Here is a 22,029-nt window from a genome sequence, read left to right as displayed (position 1 = left end):
AGCCCCTCTGTCGCTGAGCAACCAGAGCGTGCTCCGCATTCAGCCCCTAGCCATTCGTGCAGATGCATGGGCAAGGCTACCCGGGGGTTTTGAAGTGGGTGCTAGACATTATAGAAAGAGGCTATTCGCTACAGTTTCGCCGACGCCCTCGCCGCTATGTGACGCGCGTCGAAGCTACGGTAAAAACAGAAGTAGCACCACCTACTTCGAGCCGAAATTTTGAAACTGTTGAGCAAAGGGGCCATAGAGCCTTTATCTCAAGCTCAGAGTGAAGGAGGGCTATACAGCAGATACTTCCTGGTACTGAAAAAAGACGGGGGTCTCAGACCCATACTAGATCTAAGGCAACTGAACAGAGTGCTTGCGAAGCAACAGTTCAGAATGCTCACGACCAGAAAAATCCTCACGCAGATTCGCCGAGGAGATTGGTTTGTGTCAATAGATCTCAAAGACGCATATTTTCAAATACAAATAGCGTCACGTCACAGGCGACGTTTGAGATTCGCCTTCGAGGGCCAGGCATATCAGTGCTCAGTCCTACCGTTCGGCTTGTCTCTAGCCGCTCGCACCCCTCAGACTACAGGGCATGCGAGTATGGAACTACTTGGACGATTGGCTGATTCTAGCTCAATCTCACTCGGTGCTCATAGAGCACAGGACCATTTTGCTCGATCACCTCGAGAATCTGGGTCAATTGGGCGAAGAGTTCTCTGTCTCCCAGACAGATAATATCTTTTCTGGGCACAGAACTGGACTCGCTGTCTATGATAGCGCGACTGTCACCAGAGCGTGTACTAGACATTCAGCGCGCAGCGAGCTCTTTCCGCTGCGGCGCATCTGTCCCGCTCAAGAAATTTCCGAGGATGCTAGGTCTCATGGCCTCAGCATCATCAGTACTTCAGCTGGGCTTGCTTCGCATGCGCCCGCTACAGTTCTTGCTGAAAGCGCGAGTACCGCGCCGAGCGTGGGCTTCCGGTCTGCTTCGTCTCAAGGTCAATCAGAAATGCATCGCAGCTCTGAAACCTTGGAAAGCAAACGACTTGTACCAATCAGGTGTTAGCCTGGGGACTTCCTTGAGTGTGAAGGTAGTGTCTACGGACGCCTCCACCTTGGGATGGGGAGCACTGCTCAAGGGCAGACCGTTCTTCGGCCAATGGTCAGAACGGGAGAAGCTTCTACACATAAACTGCCTCGAAATGTTGGCAGTAGACAACGCACTGACGCGTTTTTGTCCCTAAATACGAGGACACCACGTCCTGGTCCGCTCGGACAACATGTCAGTGGTGTCCTACATAAATCGCCAGGGCGGCCTCAGGTCCCGAAACCTGCACAGGCTGACAGAACGCCTCCTGGTGTGGGCTCAGCGCAACCTGCTCTCGCCGAGAGCAGCGCATGTGCCAGGGCTCCTAAACGTAGGACCGGACAGACTGTCCAGGAACAATGTTCCGACAGGCGAGTGGCCTCTACACCCACAGACAGTCCAGCTGCTGTGGAAGAAATTCGGCAGAGCGGAAGTAGACCTGTTCGCGTCTCAAGAAAACGCTCACTGTCTGGAATTTTTCTCCAAGAGCAGGGACGCGCTGGCTCACGTATGGCCCCGCCGCCCGCTCTATGCCTTTCCTCCCGTCTCTCTCCTGCCTCAGGTGATAGAACGGATCAGAGAAGGATGCTCAGTGCTACTCGTAGCGCCGTTCTGGAAAAACCAACCCTGGTTCCCAGTTCTGATGCAGCTAGCAAGCACTGCCCCATGGCCAGTGCCAGTGAGGAGGGACCTCCTCTCTCAGGCCAAGGGCTCGTTTTGGCATCCGCGCCCAGAGCTGTGGTCCCTTCATGTTTGGGCCATCAACGGGTACCCGCTGACCTCCCAAGCGGAGTGTTAAACACGATCACGCAGGCTAGAGCTCCGTCTATGCGACGTCTCTATTCCTCGAAATGGTCAGTGTTCTCCAGCTGGTGCACAGCTTGTGGCGTGTCGCCCCTAGACTGTGGGGTGACGGAGGTTCTCTCCTTCCTACAAGAGCTGTTGGACAAGGGCAGGACCCCTTCCACGCTCAAAGTGTATGTGGCGGCCATAGCAGCGTTCTCAAAAACAACGCTGGGTCAGTCAGTAGGAAGGAACGATTTAGTCATCGTCTTCCTTAGAGGAGCTAAGAGACTGAATCCTCCCAGACCTCCCTCAGTCCCTGTATGGAACCTTTCTACAGTGCTGGAAGCCATGAAAGGTGACCCATTCGAGCCTTTACAGACGATTGATCTTAAACACCTGTCTTTCAAGACAGTGTTTCTTCTGGCTCTCGCTTCAGTGAAGCGCACAGGGGACTTACACGCGCTCTCAGTAAGCGAGACGTGTATGGAGTTTGGGCCTAATGACTCAAGAGTTATACTCAAACCTAAGCACGGTTATGTTCCAAAATCCCTCAACACACCGTTTAGGGCGCAGGTCATTCCCTGTCAGCCCTACCGGTCTCTGACGAGGAAGGAGACGCAAGCTTCCTTTGCCCAGTCAGGGCATTAAGAGCTTATGTGTCTCGCACGTCTGTTTTCAGACAGACAGAGCAGCTCTTTGTTTTCACTCTACGGACGTTCTAAGGGACTTGCCGTGTCGAAACAGAGCCTATCCAGTTGGATAGTTGATGCTATAGCGCTGGCTTATACCTCTAAGGGCTTACAGTGCCCATTTGGAGTCAGAGCACACTCCACGAGAGGCGTGGCCTCGTCGTGGGCTTGGTCTAGTGGGATTGCCTTGCAAGATATCTGTCTGGCGGCAGGCTGGGCCTCCCCGTCTACATTTATAAGGTTTTATAACCTAGAGGTTCCCGCCTTGCAGGCTAAGCTGCTTTCGGTCTAAAATCGGTACTGTCTGCCCTGATGTGTTCGGGCCAGAATACTGAAACTGCTTGAGCAAATGCTCGCTGTTTGATCGCGCAGCTCTATGGGCAGTGTGTAAGACCCACTATATTCGTCAGTCCAGGCCGGGGGTCGCCCTGACTGTACATCATCAGTATAACTGCTCCTTATAGGATGTTATATTATTACAGGAATGATGCTATTCTAGCCACTCTTTCCTGGGCTCTCTGTGAGTCCCTTATGATCATGTACTATATGAGCCCGGGCACTTGCCCTTGGGACTTTGGTGCTGGATCTTAGCATGCACGGCGTTTTACACTGTTTCCCCTAGCGTAAGACTTACGCAGTACGAGAGTACCTCTCGTAAGAGAACGTACTCGGTTACTAACGTAACCTCGGTTCTCTCTAGAGAGGAAACGAGTACTGCGTATCTTGCCGTGCCTGCACACGCTCTGGTTCGCTTCGGCGATGAAAAACCAGTGAGCTAGCCTCTCGAAGCTATGTTTATAGCCCTAGACCACGCCCATTCTGGCGGGACGTGACGTATTGGGCGCGAAGCGCCCCCATTGGAGCTGACGTCACGAAAAGGCCTTATCGATAGGCTGCTGCAGTTGCCGCAGGGCAGCCAATAGGCGCACAAGCCGTCTCGCCTGTGTCTGCATGCTGCCGCAACGCGTTTTACATTATTTCAAAATTAAGGATAATTTTTGGCTTCAGTATCTCGCGGAAAAGAGATTTTCCCCTAGCGTAAGACTTACGCAGTACTCGTTTCCTCTCTAGAGAGAACCGAGGTTACGTTAGTAACCGAGTACGTTCTCTGTGTTTGAGCAAGAGCAGCACCAAACCAGTAGGTGGTGCTAATGTCCCAAATTTAGGTACGCGTTAACACGTCATTTACGCGTTAACATGCAATTTACGCGTTAACACGTAAATACGCGTTAACGCGTAATGACGTGTTAACGCGTAAATTGCGTGTTAACACGTAAATACGCGTTAACGCGACAGTTTCACACGTTTTGGCCCTTTTGGCCATCCATAGGGCTGCAGCTGGATGCTATGATTGGCCGGCCCTACCGTAACGGTACGCGTCAGGGCTGGCACTAAATACTTGGGGTTTCGAGTCTGATGACAACACGAGGGCGTGGTTTGTTCGCAAGGTCATGGAGCATGCACAGTTTACTTGCTCCGGGAATACCGCAAAACTTAAAACATTAATTAGTTGTAAAAGCGTCATGATCGCGCAGAAGCCCTCGTTGCTTAAGTTTAATTTTTACTCAGTTCAAGCACGAATGATATCATAATGTTAAACGTAAAAAAAATAATCTTTTTTTTTTTTTTCGCGTATTGGCAATAATGTAACTAAGATCAAAACACCTGACACTGTTGCTTGGTGTCAAGGGCCACGTTGTATACATATGTTTTATTATGTTTCTCACACACACGCACACACACATTCAAAAGTTTTGGGATCGGGAAGATTTGTAATCATTCTAATGCTAATGATGCTCAAAAACATTACTTATTATCAATCTTGAAAACTGTTGTACGATTTATTTTTTACTTTTATTGATGAATAGAAAGTTTAATTTATTTGAAATAGAATCTTTTGGAACATTATAAATGTATTTACTGTAACTTTTGATAATTTTAATGCATCCTTGCTGAATAAAAGTATTGATTTAAATTTTATTTACTCACCTTCAAGTTGTTCTAAACCAGGGGGGCAGGGTTTCATATTATTTTGAAGTAGCCCCGGGCGCCGCCATTGGCTAGCGAACCATCACCTGCTGTTAGCATCCCATTAGTCTCGCATAGCCAGACCTTGAGACTGACGGCAGAAGGTCTGGACTCTATCGCAGCATTTCTTGGCCAAGGACCGCCCAAGAGGACGTTTGACTGACATGTAACACAACCAATCACAGTTTGTTTTGTACCGCGTCATATTTAGGGGCGTGACAATATAATGTTGATGTCCCTACAATAACAGACCGGCGTGCATCTAATAAATTATTCATCCAAGAACCTTGTGCAAGTTTACTGCATCAATGGAGCCGCGAACTTCACATACTTTTGAAAATACAGCGTTTAGTTGATCGTGGTAAGGTCTCAATGTCTCAGTTGTAAAAACAACGGCTTTCTTCTTCCACGAGGGGTTTTGGCGTCATGACATTTGTTTCCCGGCGGACCGAAAATAAACGCGACACTCGCGCCCCCCGGAAATCCGATAAAATTCAACCAATCAGATGACGACTTCGACATTCCTGAAGTGTTTCCAGTTAAGTGTACCATATGCATCAGACGTTTAGCCAACGTTCCGTGGGCGTGACGTCTGAGGCTGAGACTAGCATCCCATTGACTCCCATTCATTTTGGCGTCACTTTGACAGCGAATAACTTTACATCTGAGGCGTTTAAAGACTCCATTTGTCCATTATTTATTTCTAAAGAAACACGAAATTGTATAAAAGGCTCCATTACCTTGTATCTTACGTTATGGCCACGTAGAAGCAGTTTTTGTAAAAATAGGCAAACGATTGCGTCATAACCACTCGACTTTCTGTCGCACAGTAGAGAGATTACCGTATGGACAGGAGGAGAAGCTCGCACAGTAGAGAGATTACCGTATGGACAGGAGGAGAAGCTCGCGCACAATCGGGGGGACGGGTGGAGGAAAAATGACAAAGTAATTAATCAGAATACTTGGCAAAAGTTTCTCCTGCTTCTAGCCCATGGACACCTCCTACTCACATTCTCCGTCTCTGCAAGTTTCGGAAGGGAATGATTCAGATTTCTCTCGGCACAGCTACTATAGACGGGTTGCTCACGTCACATCTATGTCGTCAAGCTCAGTTTGAGTCTGCGCAGTACGCTCGACCATCAGGAAGTTAGTGCTTCTAATTGACTTCACTTGTCTCCGTTGAATCCAATGGGGTCGCTGTGTCCAGTTTATATACTGTCTATGTTCTAAACTTGTTCTTCTGTTTAACAATGATATTGGTAGCCATTGACTTTAACACCGCTTACATTTTTCAGTGTAATTTGAGATGAAATTACATTTCACTGGTGTGATGTCAGACCTATTTTAGTGATATTGTAATAAAATGAGTAATAAATCTTAACTATATTAACATTGTATTCCCGTTTAGCTACATTAAAAGTACTGTTCATGCAAAAGTAAAGTTTCTAGAGAGCAGTTTAAAAATAGAAATGACTCAATCACATCTTTTGTCTTAGATACAAAAACACCTGTCATTACCAGATTAGGTGTACAAAGCAAGGACGCATTTTTGAACTGAATTGCAAACAAATGATTCATTTACAATATGCAAGGGAACCAACATATTTAAGGGAAAAATGTTTACAAACAATAAATAGATAAATAAATAGATAAATAAGAAAATATACGATTTACAAAAAAATTGTGCTGGACAATAAATAATCGCATCCAAAATAATGTGTGCACTGTGTATAATTATTTTGTATATATATATAAATACACTCACATGCATATATTTAAGAAAAGTGTTATTTATAAAATATTTACCGGTATATATAGCCTAATATAAATTATGTATAACATATATACAGGTCTGAACTGAATTGCACACAAACTATTTATTTACAATATGCAAGGGAACCAACATATTTAAGGGAAAAATATGTTTAAAATAAATAAATAAAATATACGATTTACAAAAAAATTGTGCTGGGCAATAAATAAAATATACGATTTACAAAAAAATGTGGGAAGGGGAGTAGAATTGAAGGGATGTGATGGGCCAAAAAGTAGGAAAAGCACTCGGGGAAAGAAGAGCACAAATATTAGCATAACGCATTTTGCTTGAGTTTGTGGCACACAAACTTCCTCATTTCCACTGCATGGCGTTGTGTCAGTTGGCCGGGACTGATACCTCTGGTCAGGGCAAGAGCATTCTGGACAGATACATTTAAAATATTGAATGTCACATAAAAGGAGTCATTTATGTATTAAAAAAAAATCTTACAAAAAGAAAAGCTCTGGCTATGAAGCTTTGTAATGCCTTACCAGTAGTACAAAGGCTCCACAATTGTTTCCATCTTTTTGTGATGCAGAGCAGAGACTACCATTTCTCCAGAATCCTCCCAATTCTTTCGTCTTTGTGTACCTCACAGCCATATACTTCCTGAGTAAATAAGTTGAATACATTCAATTATTTACAAGGTAAAAATTTGTATTTCTAACGTGGCCTAGTTCAACTTAAAGGGGACCTATTATGCCCCTTTTTAGGAGATGTTAAATAAGTCTCTGATGTCCCCAGAGTGTGTAAATGAAGTTTTAGTTCAAATTAGTTTTTTTGCAAAAAATATGAAGATCAATATGATGGCCGATAAGCAAGCAGAACTTAGTTCTGTTGGAGTGAAAATATGTACAGTATGAAACTACACTATGATAAAAAAAAAAACATGTACAGTAACATTACTCAATTTGTAAAAATCCTTTATCTTACCTCCACATATCAACATATGTGACATTGTTTCCTAAAAATGAGTCCAGTACTGATACTTCCATATTTGGAACATCTGCTACCAGAAGTATCCAGTGATTGCCCCTCACATGGATTGGAAGGAAAATCCACTTCATTCGGGAGAACGCCATCTTGGAACGAATTTTAAAACGGATAGTTCCAGTCATTTTTGTGTTTCCAGGAAGGAAGTCATATGGGTTTGAATATAATATGAGAGAGCAAATAACAGAATTTTCATTTTTGAGTCAACTTATCATTAAAGACTCATTAAACATGCCTTTAAATACCCAAAGCAGATAGCACCATTGATGCAACAATTTCTGAATGTCACTTCAATTCAATTTTACTATAAAAGCATTTCATTTTTTAGATACTAATGAAAAGGAATGCATATTGCCTCTATGTTCAGATGACAAAGTAGGTATACCTGTGTTAAAGGGATAATTCCCCCAAAAATGAAAAATCTGTCATCTTTACTCACCCTCAGGGCCGGCTCTAGGTTATTTGGTGCCCAAGGCGAGAGTTTTTTTTATTTTTTTTTTATGCGACACACCGAAGCAGTTTGTTTCTATCTATGGATATAACATGGCAGCAGACGCAAAGTTACCTTTCGATGCAGCCTTAGATAAGTGTTCATCTAAACCAGGAAAAGTTTAGAACTACAAAAAGTTTAGTTTTACCGTGGTAACCTGTCCATGTTCAACTTTTACCCCATCATTTAAAGCGCTAAAACCAGCTGTCAGATGTTTTCGCGCCACTCCCGGTTGCTGAGCAACGCGCGTGAGTTGGCCTGTCAGAGTGACTCAGTCGTTTTTTAGGATTGTATAATCTAGTAAAAGAAATGGACAAATACAAGCAGTGTGTGGACAGTGCACAGTAAAAGTGTACAGCGTGTGCGCAGCTTTCATAATATGATACATACATTTAATTACCTATTTTTTTTTTCTGCAATTTTGCGCCCCGTCCAGCAGATGGCGCCCCAGGCGGCCGCCTGTGTCGCCTGTCGGCAAAGCCGGCCCTGCGGTCACCCTTATGTTGTTTCAAACCTGTATAAATTTCTTCTGCTAAACACAAAATATATTTTGAAAAATGTTGATAACCAGACAGTTGATGGTAGCCGTTGACTTCCATAGTAAAAAAAAGAAAAAAGAAAAAGAAAGTCACTGACTACCGTCAGTAGATACCAACATTATTAAAAATATCATCTTTTGTGCCCAACAAAAGAAAGATACTCAAACAGGTTTGGAAGAAAATAAGGGTGAGTAAATTACAAGTTAAATTTTTTGGTGAATTATCCCTTCAACATAGCAAAATGTAAATATTGTAAGATTTACACTAGTCATAATCACCTTTTCAAACAGCCAGGCATCAAATCGGTCACGTTCCCAGAGCACAGGCATGTATGTAGAAATATTGAAACAGCGGTAGCCAGTGTTGGTTTCGATGTTGTTTTCGAGCGTCAACGTGTCCAAGTATGCATTTATCACCTGTGACAAACAACAGTAAAGAAACTTAGTTTTGAAGATTTCAACCTTATTCTTTCCTTTTGACCTATCATGATAGGCCTACTTAATTCTACCTTATCATTTAACCAGTGAGGATGTTTCAGAGATTCAAAATCACTGCTCTCTAACACCTGTCCACAGACGGACAATCTAACTCCACTGTCTACCTCAATCTCATGCTGAGAAGTGTCTCAGCCTCTGTCAAATAATACCATATTTTAAATGTCAAAATTGCAATTGCAAATTGCAATAACACACCTAAACAATTTACATCAATATAGTTGCAGTATATAAAATTTATAACTTTAACATACTACTCACCTGGCAAATCTATTGCAGCAAAGTCTGTCAACAAGTTCTCCTTCAAAAAACCAGACTGGTCCCCTGTGTCACGTACAACATAAAAAAAAAAAAATTGCATTGAATGATGCATGTTAACATGGATGCAGACAGCAGTCCTTCCCATAGTAACCTTACCACTGTTTCTTTTCTCAATTCTACTTTTTTTGCCTTTCACCTTTCCTTTTCTGGGATGGAAGTACACGCAGTTTCAGCTTGTCATCTTGCTTTCTTAAAAGAGGTAGTGAGTCTTCTTTTGGGACTGTTACGGAAAGAACGATGGAAGACCAGGGCGGAATGCAGTTAACAGTCTTTAATGAACAAAGGAAATAGTCCTCAATAATAGAACAAAAATCACAGGCTTAAGTCAGAGCCAGAACAGAAACTGCCAGACGACTGGAACTTGAGAAAAACAACATCAACCTCCACGAGGCCAGAGGTAGGGATCCAGAGAAGCACACAGCTAGTCAGGAGATGTGAGACAGCAGGTAAGGGCGAGCAGCAGTGAGCAGGCACAGATCAGGTACTCTGTAACAGGCACAGCTGGATAATTCACAGTCTGATGGCAGTATTACTCACAGCAGAATTAATGGTTTCTCTTTCCGCAAACAAGACAGGACAGGACAGGACAGGACAGGACAGGACAAGACAGGACAAGACAGGACAAGAGAGCTGACGTTGCTCACAAGAGGTCATTGAATAATCCGACAACAGGACAGGGCTAGGAAGAGAGAATAAGAGGCAGAAACAATCAAGAGGTAAAAGGGAACAGGTGAGAAGGGAACGAAAGGGGAAACAGCTGTAAGAGATAATGAGCGGAGGAATGGATGTGTGTGCGTGATTGTGTGTGCGAGTGAGTGTGTGACCACAAGAGGGAGACAAAGAAAAGAGGAAAAGAGACCAGGATCATGACAGGGACAAAGAATTTCATCTTTCTTGTAATTTCATGAATGACTGCAGTGGTGTTTAGCAACAACTCATGATCCACACATATGATAGATCCTGGAGAATTTTTAATTTCTCTCGCAGGGCACACTGTGCAGTGGAAACTCCATTTGCCTCTGTGTCTGTCTTCGTACACTGAATGTCATGACAGTCTATGGCAACAGGATGTTCAGTATTGTCCTCGTCATTACATGTCGGTGTGGTGCCCACGAGGCTATTGGCGCAGACAGTATCGTCCTTGTCAATCACTTCTTTCACCTTCAAATTGTTCTGACTTGACACAACATCCGTGTCAAGAGTGACATATGGACTGCTGATGTAATCTGGACACAATGAGTACCATGAGCTGTCAGTGTGTTTGAAAACAGCAAAAAAATGCTTGCAGGGTAAAAAAGTGGACTTAAAAGATCTGCATTCACATGACGGAAAACGGTCTTTGTCTCCGAGATCCACAGAGTACCATTCACATGATTGCTCACTCTGGACTTTATAAAGCCCCTTACTCTGCTCTTGAACTTGTTGGGAGGTATAACAACAAGCTGCCTCTAGGTTTTTCAGGCAATGTTGCACAAAGGTTCTTGGACGGTCCCAGAGGAACTCAGGAACATTAGCACTGTAGTCCTTGTGTTCACTGCTGTACATGTAATTAAGTTTAGCGTATGAGAGGAGCTGCTCAGGGATGAACTCAGTAACTATTATTTCAACCAAAGATGATACTGTTTTAGTACCCGAAATCTTCAGATAAAAGCTCTTCAATGAGTTGTTCATTGCTTCAGTGCCATTGTTTGTGGTTACAGACACATTAAATCCATGTGGAGAAAATCCTCTGAAAATAAGAAAAAAGTAATTTAACACAAAGTAAAAAAAAAATTACTTTCTGATCTCCCTTTACTGTCAATGTACATAAATGCATTACAATTAATTATAAACAATGAAACAAAACATCAAAAAAAAATTATTCTCAAGGTGGCACTGTTGTAACCCCTACCTCTTTAATATTGAGCCATCTTTTCTCAACATAGTTTCGAACTTCTGTATTACTCTTATACAAGACACTGTCCCTGAGCTTACTTATTGCTGCCTCACATGTTTCTCTATCATGTGCAGAAGCTACACTACGAAGGAGGCCAAGAAGTTCACTGCGATCTTGATCAGATAGATGGTTCTTGCCTGCAACAGGTGCATTACAATGCCTAATTAGTAATTTCTTCAAAATGTTACAACTAATACTATTTAACACACATGTCATTTCTAGCTTTGTCAAGTTCAATAAACTAACATAACTTTTTTTTTCATTATTTCTCTAATAATAAACATTTAATTGTAGGCAAAGTTCCTCAACATATAGCAGCTGAAGTTATAGGGAAAAAAATTAACGATATATAACAAATATAATTGTTTATCATTTCCCTTAATATTTTGTTTAATATCAATTACTGCAATGTTAATTAAAATACTAATTGTGTGTGGGGCAATTACATATAATTCTTAATGTAGACCCATTTGAAATGAGCTGAGATTTGATTTCTGTATTATTGCAGTGCCCAAACAGTGAAATCTGAACTTAGCAGCACGGAAAACCAAATTATTACTCATATTAAATTGTCTGAGTTAAATAAAAAAAAATAACTGAGTTATGATACTGATTTGATCGTAGGGAAAAAAGGTTTAATAAGATAACTGTAAAAAAAACACACAAAAAAACCAACATGTAGGGCTAGACATTCCTGGTCCATCACCACATACATTTTGAGAGAGAGAGAAGAATACTTACTTTCCCTTGTCCAGCGAATCCAGGCTTGCTCTCGATGGAAAGAACACAGGTATTTGTGAGTATTTGGGAAGACCAATTGAAGTGCCTGGTATTCTTGTTAACAATAATCAGTCATGAAATAATTTGGATTCCAGGCATCATTCCATTTTTTAATTAAAGACAAGGCCTCAGAGATCGCCATGGTGGACTCATTCTCACAAATGAACTCTGCAACAGGTTTGTAGCCAACATTTGTCCTGACAACAACTAAAAAAAGTGGCAAGGCATATTTTGTTGTTCTGTATGTGGCATCCAGGAGAACCATGTCTCCATACCGTTTAAGAAGTCTCTGCTGTTCTTGGGACTGATGTACAAACAAAAATGTGTTCTGCATGGTGGACTCCTTTTCTTCACTATTCACACCATCACCATCTTGGGATTTATCATCTATGATTTGGGCCTCATCTTCTTTCCATTTATTCAGCTTTATTTCCAAATTAAGCTGATCAAGACCAGAGTACCTTCCTGCTACTAAAGCCAAATGCACATGGTTTTGAATGGTATGGCTAGTTGGAAAGTAGCACTGATCATGTGACTTTGGGAGGACACAATCCGAAACTGAGAGTTCAGTTTTCACAAACTGACAAAGCACTTTTTTAAGGAAAGGCACAGATGTAATTCCCAATGACACATACTCTTGAATTTTTTTCTTCACAAGAGGGTGGATATTTCTTGTGTATCCACTTTCTGCCGAAATCTTGTGGTGTTGGTGATCTGTCTCAAATGGTAAGATGATGTGAATTATTTCAGATGACTCTGCTTCATTTTTCTGTAGAGCTGCTTTCAGAGTGTCCATGACGACTTGTTTTCTCACTTTTAAAGCTCCTTTCTCAATGCTGAATTTGTCGAATCTAGGAAAAAAATAAAAATGCTTTGTAAGAATATAATTGATTGAAAGAGTTGCTAAACGAACAAAAAATCCTAATGGTTTGATGTATTTTATAAGAGAATATTCTCTGTAAACCCACTTATATTATATTTATTCCAAAAAATGCTACATAAATATATTGTAGGGCTGCCCCGACTAAAGATATTTCTAGTCAACTAAGTCATTTAAGTCATTAGTCAACTTAGCCTCTTCCTGTTGACTAACCTTTGTTTGTATATTTGTTGGCATCCCAAAATAAATTTGAATTCAATGCATTTATTTTCAGGTTATACATTAAAACCATCAGTAGGTTAAAAAAAAAAAGTGTTAACTTAATACAGAATATGTATTTTTTGTGTTTTAAAATATTTCTAGACAAATGCAATTTGGCTATTGACATATAAGTTTCCCAACACTATTGTACAGAAGCAATGTAGCTTACCTTCTAATATACCTAATAAAAAGTTTGGCTGTGCAGCCAACTTTTTTGGTCGTTTGAATGTACATTCTCTTCCTTTTGCCGGAATATATATGCTCATCCTCTGAAAAGAGCTGAAATATATGCAAAGGTGTTAACAGAAAAGTATGCTTTTGAAAATTGTGCATTAGTTACCCTAAATGAAAAAAGAAATCCCCTGAATCTTACCTCCTGAGTTTGGCAATTCTTTCGTGGATTTCCATGCTGACAGCAATGAATTACTCTGTTTGTGACAGCAAGAGGTACATCCTCAGAAAAATCTTCCACCTGCCAAACCAGACGATGCGGCCCCTTTTCTTTCTTTCTTTTATCATCAGACCTACAAATAAAAGCAAGCACTTAAAGACAAGAAATTGTAAAAATAATCTTCAGTTCTCTAAAAGCAACCAAAACATCTCTTATTCTCATCCTTACCAAGCAATGAAAGACGTCAGAGTTTCTCTCTTGTGGCATTCTAGCACAGTGTTGAGGTCAGCTTTGTTGGTGATGAAGCCAGACACATGGGTTTTTGAAATGTTCAGTACAGTAAAACAATCAGGGAGCCATTCTGTGGCAAAAGATTTAGTAAGGTAATCTGTAAAGAAGGACTAGGGAGAACATGGTGCATTTGAAGAAACTTTTGAACTTGAAATAGCATATTCTGACAATGGTAATTCTTACCTGGAGTAATTATGGTCTGGTCTGCCATAAAACAGAAGGCCTAAAAAACATAACAATGTGATAACAGATTCTTACCATAGCATAGCCTAACGTTACATTATTCTAATAATTATTATCAAAAAGAGAATATTAAAACAAACCGTTAAGCATTAAAGTAGTAAAGTCGTTGGCAGTTAAATTAATATTAATGTTATGTAGAAGCTTGTTTCCGCCACAGAATAAAACATTTTAAAAGATAATTGCGACTTTTTATCTCACAATTGCGAGTTTACATCTCGCAATTCTGTCATTATTTCTCAGAATTGCAAGATATAAAGTCAGAATTGTGTGAAATAAAGTCGCAATTGCGTGTTATAAAGTCAGAATTGCGAGATATAAAGTCAGAATTGCGTGAAATAAAGTTGCAATTGCATGTTATAAAGTCAGAATTGCAAGCCTACCCATGACAAGATTTCACCGCACGTTACTGCTATCTATCTATCTATCTATCTATCTATCTATCTATCTATCTATCTATCTATCTATCTATCTATCTATCTATCTATCTATCTATCTATCTATCTATCTATCTATCTATCTATCTATCTATCTATCTATCGTTTTATTAGGATCCCCATTAGCGGCCCATTTAATGGCAGCTAATCTTCCTGGGGTCCTCTTTAAAATATTCACAACATAAAATTACACAAATCAATAACAACACAAATTACAATCAAAAGAATTCAAACATTGCAATTACATTCAAAATATTACCAAGTGAAAGAACATAACAATTTCCAGCTTTCACGAGGTCATTTGCAGCAGTTCCTGGGTTACTGTCCTCTTAAATTTGTATTTGTTCTGAATTCTGCGTGATGAGACAGAGAGTCGATTCCAAATAGATATTGCTCTGTAAAGTGATGTGCGTTTCAGAAAATTTGTCCTGGGAAGCGGAAGTTTTATATCACCACCTAGTGCCTGCCTGGTGGCATATAGGTGTCCACTTCCAACAAAAACTATGGCTGTTTCATAAATACTGCATTCCACAATATTGAAGTTAATCGTAGTTTAATTTTGTCGTCAACTGTGAGCCAAGAAAGGCGTTTATGCATCAAGGCCTGGTTAGTCTTAAGAGAGCACTGGAGGACAGTCCTCGCTGCCCTATTTTGTGCTACAGTGAACACACACCCTCTGCTCTCGGGGTAACCAGCTCTTTCTGTCTCTTTTCTTTCTGTCGATGGCGAGACTGTGTTCACTCAGCCTGTACTTGCTCAGGATCCATCTCTGCTTTGTGTCTCTCACACTCTGGAGATATTCTTCCAATTCATAATTTGATTTCAGATTTCGATAGAATTGTAATTTACTTTGTGTTTTAGTTTCCTGATCCCAATGTTCCAGATATGTATTTTTAGACTGTTTGGTAATTTGGTTTGTCCTGATGTGTGTGTGAGAAGCAGTGCTGGTCTGAGACTGGTTAGTGTTAGTAGGGTTAGGGCGTTTTTCCACTGGGTTCGTTTGCTGCGGTCCGAACCCGAGTGCGCTCGTTCCCGGCGCCCCCCGCAGCGTTGGTCTGGTTTCACACTCAATTAGTTGTATCGAACCCAGGTGCGTTTGCAGTGATCTTACGTCATCGCAAACGCACACGGAAAATGCATGGATAATACGCTGATTTCACGCAGCCGTTATTTTGAAATCGAAAGCGAGGCTCCGGTGGGAAGAAAACCGGAAGTGTCGCCTTTAATCACAGGAGAGTCGTGAATGCGATGGCGTATTGTTGTGTTTAATGATGTTGTGTCAATTCTAAAACTGTACATACATTTCTTTTATACTTTAGACTATATACAGTGAAATTCATTTATAAATAAAAATTTTTTTTTTTTATAATTCAAAAAGTAAAAAAAGAAGCAGGAATGAACTATATACATATCCTATATTGGATATTAACATCCAATTGTGTAAATCGCGGCAGAAGCTTCAAGTTGGTAGTCCAAAGGCATTGTTGTTTATCTTTACTTCCGGGGTTTTTCCCACCGGAGCCTCACTTTCGATTTCAAAATGGCGGCTGCGTGAAATCAGCGTATACAACTCGACTGAGCATAGCTGTAATTTGTCTGTTTTTTTGGTGCTATTATGCACAACATAGTGAGAGACATCACCTCTTCAGTGTCCCACAACGTTCCCCTGCCACTCATGGTTGTCGTGTGTGAGGAAACAATGATATCGACAGTGATACGCATGCGCGGGATACTATACTTCCTGAACAAGCGCGCACCCGAGTCCGTGTTGCTTGCACATTAACGCGAACCGCGCCACGGTTCGGGAGCAACCGAGCTCAGACCACCTCCTCCAGGTAGTCTCGGGTTCGGTACTCTAGTGCGCACCCGGGTCCGATGACAGCGTTCACATTAGCGATTTTTCATGCGAACCGTGCCCCGGTCCGCACTAAACTGCCAGTGTGAAAGCGCCCTTAGTCCGGTTAGTGAGTCTCAGAACCAGCTGACTGAGGAGACTCTTTTCGGGGTTCAGTTCTTGGGTTTGTAGTGCTTTAAAATGTAGCGATTCTGTGGGACTTGATTTTAGATGCATCCAGAATTTGAGGGATCTTTTTTGCATATTAATAATCAATGGGAATCGACCTAATTCTGCCCTACATGCATTATTGGGTGTTTTCCTTTGTAGTTTTAGAATCATTTTGCAGAATTCAGTATGTAGGGCTTCTGTTGGATGCCTGTCCCATCTAGTGTAGCTCTGATCACTGAGTGGACCCCAAACCTCACTTCCATACAGCGCAATGGGCTGAATTACACTATCAAAGATTTTACACCAGATTGGAATCGGTAATTCAATTCTTTGGAATTTTTTCTTAATTGCGTACAGAGCTCTTCGAGCTTTATCTTTGAGAGCATTCACTGCCATACTGAAACTCCCCGATGCAGTGATGACCAGGCCGAGGTAAGTGTACTGCATCGTGTGCTCTAGAGCGGTGCTGCCTAGACTGAACTGGTATCTGTGTTCCTGACATCTGGGCTTCTTCTGAAAGACCATAATATTGGTCTTTGTGAGGTTGACTGCCAGGGCCCAGTTCTGGCAGTAGTTCTCCAGCAGGTCCAGGTGCTGCTGTAGTCCCTGTGCAGTGGGTGATAGCAGCACCAGGTCGTCTGCGTACAGTAAGAGCTTGATGCTCCTGTCCTGTAGAGTGAGTCCAGGGCCTGTCCACTTCCAACAAAAACATGCTGCTCAGAGAGAAACTGTGGCTGTTTCATAAATACTGCATTCCACAATATTGAAGTTAATCGTAGTTTAATTTTGTCGTCAACTGTGAGCCAAGAAAGGCGTTTATGCATCAAGGCCACGTTAGTCTTAAGAGAGCACTGGAGGACAGTCCTCGCTGCCCTATTTTGTGCCACTTGAAGCTTACGAAGGTCTTTTTGTGATGCAGACGACCATACAGTATAATTGGACAGTTTTCTAAATGGCACAGAACAAGAGACTGGACAACCTGTTTAACAATGGACATAGGAATATATGACACACATTTTCTGGACATTGCAATACCATTCCCCATTTTAGCTATCATTCCATCAATATGAGCTGACCAAGACAAGTAAGAATCCAAGGTGACACCCAGTAACCTGGCTTGCATCACTTGTCTTAGCTGCAGCCCATTGACTGACAAGTTCAGAGAGGGCTGGGTAGTTAGTTTTGATCTTTTCCAGAATATCATAGATGTTGATTTGTCTACATTTAAAACTAATTTGTTATCTTTTACCCACTTGCTTATATTCTGCAAGTCATGATTTAATAGATTTGAAACATCATGAGGAGTTTTTGCAGAACAGTACAATGTGGAATCATCTGCATACATAACAACAGTTGAATGTTTCACAATAAAAGGTAAATCATTTGTAAAGATCGAGTATAGTAAAGGCCCAAGGCAGCTACCCTGGGGCACACCACAATGTATTGTCTTAGTAGATGAATATTGACCATTAAAGAACACCCGCTGCTTCCTATTGGATAGGTAACTCCCCATCCATGACAGAGACGAAGGTGTAAAACCATAGCATTCAAATTTTTGAAGCAGTATTTTGTGATCTATCAGGTCAAACGCTGCACTGAAGTCCAACATCACTGCTCCTACTAATCTGTTTGCATCAATTTCTTCTAACCAACTGTCGGTCATATGAGTTAAAGCAGTACATGTGGAGTGACCCTCTCGATATGCATGCTGGTACTTGGTGATTAGCCTATTAGAAAAAAAAATATTTATAAACTTATTCAAAAGCAATCTTTTCCATAACTTTGCTAAGTAAAGGTAATAGACTGATAGGTCGGCTATTCTGTCCTGTAAATATGGCTCTTTTATTTTTAGGCAGTGGTATGATTTTAGCCTCCTTCCATTTCTCTGGAAATATGCCCTGCAACAAACTTAAATTGACCAAATGAGCAATGGGAAAGGACAGAGCTTCAGCTGCCACCCTGATAAGCCTGGAGTCCAAGTGGTCCATGCCTGATGCCTTTCCATCAGGAAGAGCTGCAAGAATTTTTCCAACAGAACCTCTGTCAACTTGCCTGAATGAGAAAGTGACAGAATGGTTCTTCTCACTCATTATCTTACTTAATATTGCATCATAAGATGCTAAAATATTTGGACACATACCAGATCGAAATTTCTCTACCTTACTAATAAAATAATTGTTGAAATAATTAGCAATTCCCTCTGGATCTGTAATGAACACTCCATCATTTTCAACATATGAAGCAGCTGAGTGCTTACTCATGCTTGCCCATTATTTGATTTAAAGTGTTCCATAGTTTTTTACCATCATTTTTTGCTTCATTAATCTTTTCCTGGAAATACTCTTTTTTCTTCTTTCTATTCATTTTGACTACTTTATTTCTAAGAGTTCGGTATTGTTTTTGATCAGCTAGTTCGCAAGAAATGTTAGCTTTTGTTTTAGCGTTATCTCTAGACAGCATTACATTTTTAAGATTTTTGTCCAACCAAGGGGCACTTTTATTTCTCACAGCTCTTTTTCTGAGAGGAGCATGCTTGTCAACTATTTTCATTAGTATGTCCATAAACCTATTAAGGGCTAAGTCAGGGTCACGATCTTCACACACTTCTGACCAGTCCACACCTTGAATTTCACCCACATACTGCTCTTGGTTGAAATATCTATAAGTTCTTTTATGAATTATTTTACAGCCACCTTTAGGCAATTTAGTTTTCCTTGTGACTCCTATGATATTATGGTCACTACAACCAGTGGGCACAGAGACTGCTTTGGAGCATTGTTCAAAAGTGTTTGTAAATATATGATCTATACATGTTGCAGATAACACCAATGTACTGGTAGCAACCCTAGTGGGTTGAGTTATGATTTGTTTTAGGCCACATATTGTAGCTGTAGATTTAAGCTTCTTATACATTGGACAGTTTGGTGACAGCCAGTCAATGTTAAAATCACCTAAAATAAATATCTCTCTGTTTTGATCACAAACAGCATCAAACATTTCACATATGTTATCCAAATATTAAATATATTGGCACTGGGAGGTCTGTATACACACCCAACTAAGATAGGCTTTATGTGTGGTATATGAACTTGTACCCATAATACTTCAATATTCTGCCATATGAAGTCATTTCTAACATTAACTGGGATGTTATCCTTAACATAGAATGCAACACCACCACGTCTATTTCTGTCCCTCCTAAATAATCTATAGCCGTCTATCTTCACATCAACATCCGGGAAGCTAGAATCTAAGTGTGTTTCAGACAAAGCTAGGATTTCAATACTATTGGACTGCAAAATCTGATATATATCATTAGTTTTGTATCTCAAACTGCAGATATTCAAGTGCGCTATTGTAATACCTTTAATTGGAAAAGCTGAATGACAAGTCAATAGCCATGATCTAAATTACAAGTAAAAACACACAAAAATACAAATAAACAAAACAAAAAGAATGTTTACATACTTCTAACTAGGCTCCTCCACTCTTGGATTTTATGACCAGTTTATCATATTTCAGAGTGGCTATTTCTCCTCTTTCCCAGGCAGCTCGCAGCTTGGGTAGCAGTTCTTTTCTTTTCTTCATTACAGCCTCAGAGAAGTCCTCATTTATGTAGATGCGTGTGCCTTTTAATTTCTTTGCAGAGGATAAAATGGTCTGCTTGTCCTTGAATCGCAGGAGTTTGACAATTATCTGTCTGGGTCTTCCACCCTCCTGATGCTGGCCAATCCTGTGGGCCCGTTCAATTTCAATATTGTTGTAATTTAGACCCATTTTGCTGACCAACATATCCTTGATTTTCTTCTCGGATACATCCCAGCTCTCTCCTCTTTCCTCAGAAATGCCATCTACTATAAGGTTGTTTCTTCGTGACTGGTTCTCAATAAAATCCAGCTTTGTAGCCATCTTGTCCAGCTCCTCCTTTGATTTAAGTATTTCCGTTTCAAGCTTCTTCAACTTATTCATTTCCTCTTGTGCTTTAGCCATTTTGTCAACTTTGTCTTGAGTAAATTCCAGGCTGATTTTGATTCCTTGAACATCCTTAAATACATCATCTAAGCGTTTGTTGGTGCCATCAATTATGAGCTGCACAAAAGATTTAAAGTTGTCCTGTTGTTGTTGTAACATGTCTTTGTAAAAATCTTTTTGCTGCTCAAGCGTCTGAGTGAAGAGGCTCATGGTCACCAGTGACTCATCCTCTGGTGGTATAGCCTTTGGTTGTCTGGGAGGCATGTTGTTTCTTACCCTGTGCGTCCACCTGGGCCCTGGGTGTAAAACCAAGAAAGTCCTGGGTAGCTCAAGGGCTTCGGCCTACTCCAGACCTCACTCCAAACAAACAAGATTTTAAGGATATTCCTGCAATATCTTCACTCAATATTGTGGAACAGGTTGAGTTAGAGGCTCCCTGACACGGATACCAAGAGCAAGATGTCTGTCTGTCTGTCTGTCTGTCTGTCTGTCTATCTACCTATGCCCACCACCACCTCCTTCACTTGGAAGGACTCTATCTATCTATCTCTCTATCTATCTCTCTATTTCTCTATCTATCTATCTAAATATCTATCTATCTATCTATCTATCTATCTATGCCCACCACCACCTCCTTCACTTGGAAGGACTCTATCTATCTATCTATCTATCTATCTATCTATCTATCTATCTATCTATCTATCTATCTATCTATCTATCTATCTATCTATCTATCTATCTATCTATCTATCTATCTATCTATCTATCTATCTATCTATCTATCTATGCCCACTACCACCTCCTTCACTTGGAAGGACTCTATCTATCTATGCCCACCACCACCTCCTTCACTTGGAAGGACTCTATCTATCTATGCCCACCACCACCTCCTTCACTTGGAAGGACTCTATCTATCTATCTATCTATCTATCTATCTATCTATCTATCTATCTATCTATCTATCTATCTATCTATCACTGTAAATACTAAACATGATGACAAAAAAATTAAGTATACCAAAAATAAGCTGTCTGTTTGTCTGTCTATGATAAGCTATCTATCTATCTATCTATCTATCTATCTATCTATCTATCTATCTATCTATCTATCTATCTATCTATCTATCTATCTATCTATCTATCTATCTATCTATCTATCTATCTATCTATAACTGTAAATACTAAACATGATGACAAAAAAATAAAACATACCAAAAATAAGCTGCCTGTCTGTCTGTCTATGATAAGCTATCTATCTATCTATCTATCTATCTATCTATCTATCTATCTATCTATCTATCTATCTATCTATCTATCTATCTATCTATCTATCTATCTATCTATCTATCTATCTATCTATCTATCTATCTATGCCCACCACCACCTCCTTCACTTGGAAGGACTCTATCTATCTATGCCCACCACCACCTCCTTCACTTGGAAGGACTCTATCTATCTATGCCCACCACCACCTCCTTCACTTGGAAGGACTCTATCTATCTATGCCAACCACCACCTCCTTCACTTGGAAGGACTCTATCTATCTATCTATCTATCTATCTATCTATCTATCTATCTATCTATCTATCTATCTATCTAT

The 22,029-nt window shown here is 40.7% G+C and overlaps 2 protein-coding genes across 2 annotated transcripts in view; one reads left to right on the top strand and one right to left on the bottom strand.

The window, feature by feature from the left end:
- Nucleotides 1-6,159: 6,159 nt before the first annotated feature.
- The window catches only part of LOC309494781 (uncharacterized protein), a 95,706-nt gene continuing 79,836 nt past the window's right edge, over nt 6,160-22,029 (bottom strand). The window contains exons 2-13 of the mRNA XM_082164187.1: nt 13,960-13,999; nt 13,714-13,846; nt 13,468-13,618; nt 13,264-13,373; nt 12,229-12,804; nt 10,620-10,966; nt 10,255-10,463; nt 8,931-9,035; nt 8,701-8,838; nt 7,334-7,482; nt 6,892-7,009; nt 6,160-6,779 (exon numbers count right to left, since the gene is read on the bottom strand). Of these exons, the coding sequence (XP_082020313.1) occupies nt 6,669-6,779; nt 6,892-7,009; nt 7,334-7,482; nt 8,701-8,838; nt 8,931-9,035; nt 10,255-10,463; nt 10,620-10,966; nt 12,229-12,804; nt 13,264-13,373; nt 13,468-13,618; nt 13,714-13,846; nt 13,960-13,987 (2,175 nt within the window). The 5' untranslated portion in view covers nt 13,988-13,999 and the 3' untranslated portion in view covers nt 6,160-6,668. The remainder of the gene's footprint in view (nt 6,780-6,891; nt 7,010-7,333; nt 7,483-8,700; nt 8,839-8,930; nt 9,036-10,254; nt 10,464-10,619; nt 10,967-12,228; nt 12,805-13,263; nt 13,374-13,467; nt 13,619-13,713; nt 13,847-13,959; nt 14,000-22,029) is intronic.
- The window catches only part of LOC309494367 (uncharacterized protein), a 154,875-nt gene continuing 142,686 nt past the window's right edge, over nt 9,841-22,029 (top strand). The window contains exon 1 of the mRNA XM_082163687.1: nt 9,841-9,967. The gene's annotated coding sequence lies outside the window, so the exon portion shown is untranslated. The remainder of the gene's footprint in view (nt 9,968-22,029) is intronic.

The sequence above is a fragment of the Leuciscus leuciscus genome, assembly GCF_965113295.1.
Source record: "Leuciscus leuciscus genome assembly, chromosome: 3".
NCBI classification, from domain to species: domain Eukaryota; kingdom Metazoa; phylum Chordata; class Actinopteri; order Cypriniformes; family Leuciscidae; genus Leuciscus; species Leuciscus leuciscus.
This window is presented reverse-complemented; position numbering and strand designations above follow the sequence as displayed.